The sequence below is a fragment of the Miscanthus floridulus genome, chromosome 3, assembly GCF_019320115.1.
Source record: "Miscanthus floridulus cultivar M001 chromosome 3, ASM1932011v1, whole genome shotgun sequence".
In the NCBI taxonomy this organism is placed as follows: Eukaryota; Viridiplantae; Streptophyta; class Magnoliopsida; order Poales; family Poaceae; genus Miscanthus; species Miscanthus floridulus.
In genome coordinates, this window is record NC_089582.1 from 31496073 (window position 1) to 31505033 (window position 8961).

The 8961-nt window shown below is 46.4% G+C and overlaps 1 protein-coding gene across 1 annotated transcript; it reads right to left on the minus strand.

The window, feature by feature from the left end:
• Positions 1-385: 385 nt before the first annotated feature.
• On the minus strand, positions 386-4304 carry LOC136543462 (subtilisin-like protease SBT4.3). Its single transcript, XM_066535901.1, has 10 exons — positions 4206-4304; positions 3928-4046; positions 3627-3718; positions 3065-3302; positions 2394-2886; positions 2223-2284; positions 1802-2023; positions 1466-1577; positions 1145-1358; positions 386-986 (listed from the first exon to the last, which is right to left on the minus strand). The coding sequence occupies exons 1-10, from the start codon at positions 4302-4304 to the stop codon at positions 433-435; spliced, it is 2205 nt and encodes a 734-aa protein (XP_066391998.1). The 3' UTR covers positions 386-432.
• Between the last annotated feature and the right edge of the window lie 4657 nt (positions 4305-8961).

An 8961-nucleotide genomic window follows, 5' to 3' on the forward strand; every position in this document is an offset into this window, starting at 1 on the left:
TACTGCCGGTTCAAACACAAACCGACAGTGTTGGTGGAAATGGACTCTACCGGGTGGTCTTATGAACCAGCAGTGTTGGTGGAACTGAACTCTGCTGGTTGTGTAAAGAACCGGCAGTGAAGTTGAAGAACACTGCTGGTTTGTAGGAACCGATAGTGATGGCTTACCCTCATCACCGCCGGTATGGTTGTGCCGGTTCAAAATCCGACAGTGATGGGGTATTTTGAACCGGCAGTAAAGTGCAATTCTGATGTAGTGATGCTACTAAAAGCTACTGTTATCCAGGGATTTGACTAGTTTATGTATTTATTATTCCAGGCCAAAACAAGGAAGTTTAATTCTTGAACCATTGCACAAAACACAAGCGTTGCATGGCACCTTCCTCACTGTCTAATCCCCCCGTTTGATGCCAGCTGGAACTGCGAGTCCATGTCATTGACTCATTGTGTACACCACCACTGAGCTGCTCACCTTATGTTCGTTGTTGTACCACACGACGGTGAAAGAGTAGACCTGGCCCTCCTCCAGCACCACGCCGGACACAGTCACGGTGAACGAGACCTTCTGGTTCTGCTCGCTAAACTCTAGCTCGTTCGGTGAAACTTCAGCGGTGAGGACATTGGCCGCCTCGTCAGGAAACTCGAACCTGAGGTCATACACGGCGCTTGCGGCCCCGACGTTGGTGACTGTCCGCGGGAAGACCACGGTGAAGTTCTTCCCCGGCTCCACACGGGCCGCCATGGTCGGGTAGTTGAGGTCGCGGGGAGAGCTGGACGTCGAGCTGTTGGAGCAGGCGGTGGCGTTGCAGCCGGTGATGAGCGCGAGCTGCGTAGCGTTGTACCCCTGCGCGCACAGCATAGCCACGTAGTCGCTCTCCGATGCGTCGTACACGAGTCCTGGGTCGTGCGCCTTTGCCGGGTTGAGCTGCCCGGCGCCGTACTTGAGCGCACTGGTGTTGGAGTTGCCCAGTGTGTCCATTGGAGCGGCTGCATGACGATGAGCACCATGCATTGCAATATATGGACAGAAAACTAAACCTAAGACGACGGACTGGATCTTTTTTTTTCGATCACGCAAAAGGTTTGCGCGTCTTCGTATTAAGGTGATGAGAGCGTCTTTGATGTCATGGAATAATACACCATACCTGTGGTGATGAGAGCGGACATGATCATTGCCGGCGACCAGTCACGGTGGAATGACTTGACGTATGCAGCAGCTCCGCTCGCGTGCGGGCACGCCATGGATGTGCCGGAGATGATGTTGTACTGAACCTTCCTCTTGTCGTCGGGAAGGCCCGTAGGCGATGACAGCAGCGACCATGAGGCTATGATGTCAACCCCCGGCGCAGACAGATCAGGCTGCATTAGTTTGAAACGTTGTACAAATTAATTTCTGTACGTATGACAGTTTTCACCACGATATTTGCAATGATGGCAGGTGTTCGTGAACATTATCAGGCAGGTACCTTCAAGATATCAGGGGTGATCAAGTTGGGGCCTGGAGAAGAGAACGAAGCGGCTACCGGAGCTTGTTGATTCACCGTGATCTCGGTGTGGTCTAGGGTGCCCACAGGATTACTGCACAACAGAGACCAGGATTATTTGTCAGACAATTGAACACGAATGTGGGATTTTTCTTAGATAATGGAATTAAGGTTCCGGCTTCGGCCCTCTTCAAATTAAGAAGAGGCATCAGTCAGAATGTGTGATAGTATATATAGTTCATGTGCAAATTCAGCATGAATAATATGGGACAGTACAGTTCACCTGTCAATATGTATGTGGTCAGTGAACTCACTCACCTTGTGCTGTTGACATAGGCCATGATTTGGTCGAACTCATCCTGAGTTACCGTCAGACCGGGGAGAGGCAGAGCAAAGGCCACATCGGGTATATCGCTGACTATGATGGCGCCTGCTGCACCGGCCAAGAGAGGACCTGAACCGTCGTTTTCCTCGGCCTTCTGGCAGAGGACGACCTTGCCAGTGTATGAACCTCCCTCGAGGTTCGTTAGATCACAGGACCTGCACTTGTAGCAAGAAATTCCGAATATATAATTCTTTGTGTTTGTTTCCAAGATTTTGTGGCCACCCAACTGATTGATATGAAATTCTGCAAAATTCCAGTTTTTGAAATAATGCCTATCGTTGCCATGCATGTTCACTGAATTATACTAGCCGGACAAGTTTGTCATTGACTCATGCATTGTCATCATCTTCTTACCCGTTGGTGGGGAATGCAAGCGTGACATTTGTGAGCGTTGGGAAGGTGTTAATGGAGGCTCCCTGCAAAAGAACAACACAATGTAATGCATGGTCAGTACAGTACATATTCATTTAAGTGAAGAAAAAAAAAGGTAGTCCCATGCATGAACATATTGATTTCAGCGCTGACCACTATGGTCTTGCCATTCCCAAGAACAATCTTGTCGATGAATCGGCGATCGATGCTGCTCGCTGCCACAGACAGCAACCACGGCGCGACGTTGCAAACCGTGAAGCCCTCTAGCCCCGAGTTCCCAGCCGACGCAGACGTGAGCACCCCACGCCTCATGGCGTGGAAGGAGCCGATGGCTATCACGTCGCTGAAGTACTCAAATGCGAAGGGGTTCCCGATGGAGATGGAGATCACGTCTACGCCATCGGCGATGGCGTCGTCGAACCCCGCGAGGATGTCGGCCTCGCCACAGCAAACCTTGTAGATGGCGAGCCTGGCGCCGGGCACCGCGCCGCGAGCTGTGCCGTTTGCCAAGCCGAACAAGCTGACGTTGGCCACCGCACGCCCCGCCGCGGTGGATGCCGTGTGGCTGCCATGGCCGTCATCGTCCAGTGGCGACTGGCCAGAGCTGCTGGATCCTCCATCGTAGGCGCGTGCTCCGATGATTTTACTGCATGTCACGCCATAGTCAAATAGTGAGTCTGTGTCATGTTTTCCTTTGCTTTAATTGAACATTTCTATTGATAAATTTATTTTTGCCTGAATGAGAAAAATAACTAGCAAATAAGGGACATATCAAACAACTAATTTGAGCTAGCTAGACACTAAAAGGAAAGGTGTTTTCATACTTGTTGCACGTGAAGTTGTGGCATGTACCCTTCCACTTGCTCGGCGGTGGGCCAAAGCCTTCGTCGGAGAAGGATGGCGAGTCAGGCCATATACCGGTGTCGAGCATACCGATGATGACGTCACCCTCCAATGGTAGTTCTTCAATGGGTGTTTGAGGGAAGCCCAAGAAGTCCCAGGATCTTGTGGTCAAAAGATCGAGGGTCCTACTTAGGAAGACTGAGACAACGCCATTCATGCCTAAAGGTAACAAGGAAAAAAGTATAAGAGAGATGCTTGCTTTACAATTCATACCCTTGATATATATATATATATATATATATATATATATATATATATATATATATATATATATATATATATATATATATATATATATATATATATATATATATATATATATATATATCAATTAAAAGTTGATGTATATGTTTAGGTTCATCCAGCTATCGCTTCATCTTGCATTGATGTCTCTATGTCCTTGTGACATGTAGGTCACAAATAAACCTCAATCCACAATCACAAAAGAAAATGATTGAAAACAAGAGCATGTTTTGCACCAACCAGACAGTTTATCTGCCTCTTCTTTGCTTAGCTTGGCGGCAAAGCCATTTAAGCTTCTCTTGTAACTACGGAGAATCCTGTCCGAAGCAGAGCTGCAAAAGACAAAATGCATTGGCTCTTGTATAAAGACAATCTTGTCTATGTTTTCTTTCATTTTCGAAGCCAACATTATTGGCTCTTGGGAGCATCGACGAATCCGTTGGGACACTCGTATCCGTTTCTTTGACAACTAATAGCCTGAACATATAAAAACAGAGGCCTGGATTACTACTCTTCTGTGGTAAAAAATAGAGTTTCCGACCTGCCGTCGTCGAGGACCTGATTCAACAGGTCGTGATGAGCAAATTCTACAGCAGAGAAACCTTCAGGTTCTGACGCATCCATGCTGGCGGGCAGATGCCCCAGGTACACGATGTAGACCTGCTTATCAGGATCAAACAGATGCGATAAATTTACTATACAGATCCTGGATAGAAAAGAACACAAGACACAACCAACATATGATACAAGCACGCATGCTATAGCTACTAGCAGCAACAAAATCTGCATGCATGCTGATGGATAGATGATCCGTCTGACCTGCTGGCTTCCATCGCCGATGGATTCAGAGGCGCTCAAGCTCGTGGCGAAGACAGTGACGACGAGGAGCAGAAGCAGCAGTGTTCTGGCACGAGGCATCGTAGTATCCTACGTGTTGGAAGATTCTTTTGTTTTTTTTGAAGGAAATCGTGTTGGAAGCTTGGTGCAGCGCGGCAGCGCATATATATGCTTGTGGGCAACATATATGCGTATGCGTGTGCATCAGCGACGATAGGATGAGAGCAGCCGTGCATCAGCTTGCAGCGCGCATTGCCTGCTCCGTAGCCTTGTGCAGGAAACAACGCAGGGGCTTGGCGCTCAGCGTCCGTCCAGCTGGGCGCCCGGCCCGGAAGCAAGCCGGCCGTACTAGGTCAAAAAAAAAGAAGAAGCAAGCCGTACACGAAATATCTCGGGCTCCTGGTGCCGTAATAATATTCAGCGTGTGTGCTGAGGCGTAATAATATCTCGTTTATAAGTTTTTTAGCTCTGAAAAAGGTAAAAAAGGATGCTATATGGTTTATGTTATTTGGAATTATTATAGAAGATACTTCTAGAGAGTTTTTTGGAATGTATAACAAGGGTGATAAATGTCAGAACGGATGGAAGTCCTGTGCTTACACTACTGCCATGAAAATGTCTATGAGAAGTGTGGCATAGAAGTTACAAAAGACACTAGTACAACAATGATTTCTCTTGGTGGTGCCCATTTTTTTCATTGGCGGTTCGTAATGAGCTAGCATCACTAGTGTAAAATCGGTGGTCCCTTGCAATGAACCGCCAGTATAAACCTATTTACACCGGTGGTTCCGCTATGAAAACCACCAGTGTCAATATAATATTTACACTAGCGGCAGAGTAACGATAACCACCAGTGTAAATGGCACTGGCGGTTCTTTTAAGCCAGACGCCAGTCAAAATGACACACTTACACGGCTCGATTAAGTGAGCCGCTAGTGCATTTCTTTTACAGTGGCGGTTCACTTAAAAGATCAGTGAAAATCTTTGTCGTCCAACCCAACTACCACCAAGATATCTGAAAATCTCCACCATCCAACCCACATTCCCACCGTCCATCGCCTATAAAAGGCATGCAGAAGCTAGCTGCTCGCTCTCCACGGAGCGCGTGCGTGATGTCACTGGTTCGTTGCTATACATTATAGGCCCCAAAAGCATTGTTGTTCATCGGATGTTAGGATTGTGGGTCTCCAGTGGCTCGGGTACTCAAGAACACTCGAGAAGACATAGCGATGTATCTTGGTTCAGGTTTTTGAGGCCCTACATTCAGCAGTGAGTAGTTCTTTGTATTCAAGAGAACCCAAATTGGGGAGTTACAATGAAGGAGAAAGAGTGTTTGGCGGGGGATCGCTCGGTGCATGCTACAACTCATCGGTAGTGATGAAAGCATCTAGGCCCCTAGTTGGGTTTCGGTGATTAATGACAATACGTGATTACTGTGACTAATGTGTTTTGCAGAGGCAATTAAGTTAGGTCACGGTAATGGCAATTGATTGGGCAATCATGGTTGTCATGCCCCTACGATGGAAATCGTTTCGGTTTTCAAAGGATGGACGACAAGGTTAAGGATGGACTGGTTCTAAGTGTCGTTTGGTGTTGAGGAGACACTTAGAGTAGTTTAGGACTTTGTTTTTCCTTTGGCCGTACTATTAAGGGGGGTATGGACGGGTAGCTTGACCTAGGTGAGTCTAGTGGGTTAGGTGTGCTGCACACTTGTCAAATCTAGCACTAGGTAGCTCCTAAATAGCCCTTAGATCAATTGGAGCGAACTTTATTCACATATGATTGCAAGTTGGAAGTGAATGGAGGGTCAAATGTTGATTGAACGTGGGTTTCAGTGTGACCGGACGCTGGCGCAGAGTCCGATCAGGTCATTTGATCAAGGTGAAGTCGTCTAGTTGCGACCGAACGCTGAGCGAGGTGTGACCGGACGTTGGGTGCCAGAGTCCGGTCAACTCCGGTAAGGTTCTAGAGAGGGAGAATCCTAATCAGACACGTCTGGTCAGTGCTGACCGGACGCTGCTCAGGTTCTAGCTACTGACCGGACGCTGAGCAGCAAAGTGACCGGACGCTGGGTTCCAGAGTCCAGTCAACATCAGTAAGGTTCCAGAGGACAGTTTTTGTGACCGGACGTGTCCGGTCAGGGCTAACCGGACGCTTGTCAGTGTCCGATCACAACTTAACTGCTTGGTTGCGGGGAGAACTGACCGGAGTGTCCGGTCACCCCGCAGTGGCACATAACGGTTCTTTTTCAATGAGGGGTTATAAATATTTCCTCTATTCACTCAAGGGATTACTTTTGCTCATTCCAACAGCTGAGAAACACCCTTGAGAGTGCCGAGAAGAGCAAGGTCCTAGTGAGGTGATTGAGATTTGAGAATCCAAGAGAGCGGCTTCATTAGTGAAAGCAACAGTAGCAAAGTGTGCATCCACCCTTCTCATTAGGCTTGTCGTGGTCAAGTGAGAGTTCATGCTTGTTACTCTTGTTGATCGCCATCACCTAGACGGCTTGGTGGTGATTGGGAGCTTGGTGATCATCCGGTGGAGCTTATGGATGACCCAACTCAAGTTGTGAGCGGTTGTGGGTGATTCACCGTGACGGAGTGTCGAAGAATGAACCCGTAGAGAGCACTTGATCCTTGCGCAGATCAAGGGGGAGCTACACCCTTGCACGGGTGCTCCAACGAGGACTAGTGGGGAGTGGCGACTCTTCGATACCTCGGCAAAATATCGCCGCGTTCCTCCTTCTCTCTTTACTTTAAGCATTTACTTTGAGCAATTCAATTCTTGTCTTTACATTCATAGAATTGCCATGCTAGAGTAGGATCAGAACATAGGTTGCTAAACTTTTGTGCGGTAGAACAATAGAAACACTTTCTAGGCACAAGGGGTGAAGTGGGCTAACCGTAGGGTTTAATTATTGCAAAGAATTTTAGAATTAGCCCAATTCACCTCCCCTCTTGGGCATCTTGATCCTTTCAATTGGTATCAGAGCCTCATGCTCACGTATTTAGGCTTAACCGTCTAGAGAAAGATGTCTCACGGGGATGGACCTCCTCCTATCTTTGATGGGGGATGATTTTCCTTATTGGAAAATCCACATGGAGGCGTATTTAGAAGCTCTAGATGTTGGAATACTTAGAGCCGCCTCACAAGGATTCCCAAAACCTCGGGATCCCACGCACCTTCAAGGCGATGAAGTGAACTATGAGAAATGGAATGCAAAGGCTCGAAACACCATCTTTAGAGGCCTTTGCAAAGATGTGTTTAACCGGGTGAGGAACCACAAGGACGCCCATGCACTATGGTCGGACATTTGTGCGCTCCATGAGGGAACTAAGAGCGAGCAGTGAGGAACGCTATCATCTCAGTAATGAAAAAGCTTAATTCTTTTGAGATGCTTCCTAAAGAGAGTGCTAATGAAATGTACTCACGCTTGAATGTTCTTGTAGAGGAAGTCAATGGGCTTGGACTCACTCAAATGCAACCATCCGATGTTGTAAGAAAAATCTTGAGTGTCCTCCCCATTGATAAATATGGGCATATTGTGACCGTGCTTCATCAAGGTGATCTTTCCACCGCTACACCGACTCAAATCTTGGGAAAGATCAATGCTCATGAGATGTACATGCACATCACACCACAAGATGGCTCATCCTCTACCAAGAAGAAAGACAAAGACTTAGCATTCAAGGCTAGCCAAGAGAAGGGCAAAGCAAGAATTGAGTATGAGAGCTCAAGTGATGATGAAGTTGATGATGCAAGTCTTGCTCTCATGGTGAGAAGAACCACCAAGATGCTAAAGAAGCTCAACAAGAGTGGCATCAAGTTCGATGGCAAGAAAAAGAAGTTCTTCACTAGCACTAGAAGGAAGCCAATCTCCGAGATGGATTGCTACAATTGTGGAGAACTTGGTCATCTAGCACATCAATGCACCAAGCCCAAGAAAGACAAGTACAAGAATAAGAACAAGGGCAAGAAAGATGACTCAAGTGATGAAGATGAAGATGAAAGAAGAAAAACAAGCCATACAAGAAGAAAGATGGCAAGAAGAAGGACTTCCACAAGAAGAAGAAAAATGGGAAGGCATACATCGTCGGTGATTGGCTCACGGACATTGATTCATCTAGTTGCTCATCCGATGATGATAGTGATAATGAGAAGGTGGCCGCCATTGTGATTGACTCTTCATCATCTTCACCGACACCACCGCCATCATCCTCTACACACCTATGCCTTATGGCCAAGGGTGAACGAAAGGTATCAAATGATGATGATAGTAGTGGTGATGATCATGCTAATAATGATGATAGTGATAGTGATAGTGATGATGATGAATATGAATCACCTTCATATGATGATCTTGTTAAATTGCTAAATCAATATACTAAGATCATTAGAAAGACTAGAGCTAAGAATGACAAGCTAGAAGCTAAGAATGATTCTCTTTTAGCTAAATGTGATATAGCCGAAAAGGCTAGTGTTGAGCTTAGAGAAGCAAATGAATGCTATGTCATCCAAACTCAAGGAGCTCAAATCTTCTAAGAAAGAGCTTAAAGAAAAACATGATAAACTTGAGAGGATACATAATGAGCTCATCACTAGCCACAATATGCTAAAAGAAGAATATACAACTCTCAAGATCAATCATGATAATCTTGTTATTGCTCAAGAATTTTTATCCAATGAGCCACATGATGCTACTAACGATGTTGTTAAGATTGATATAGCTACATCATGT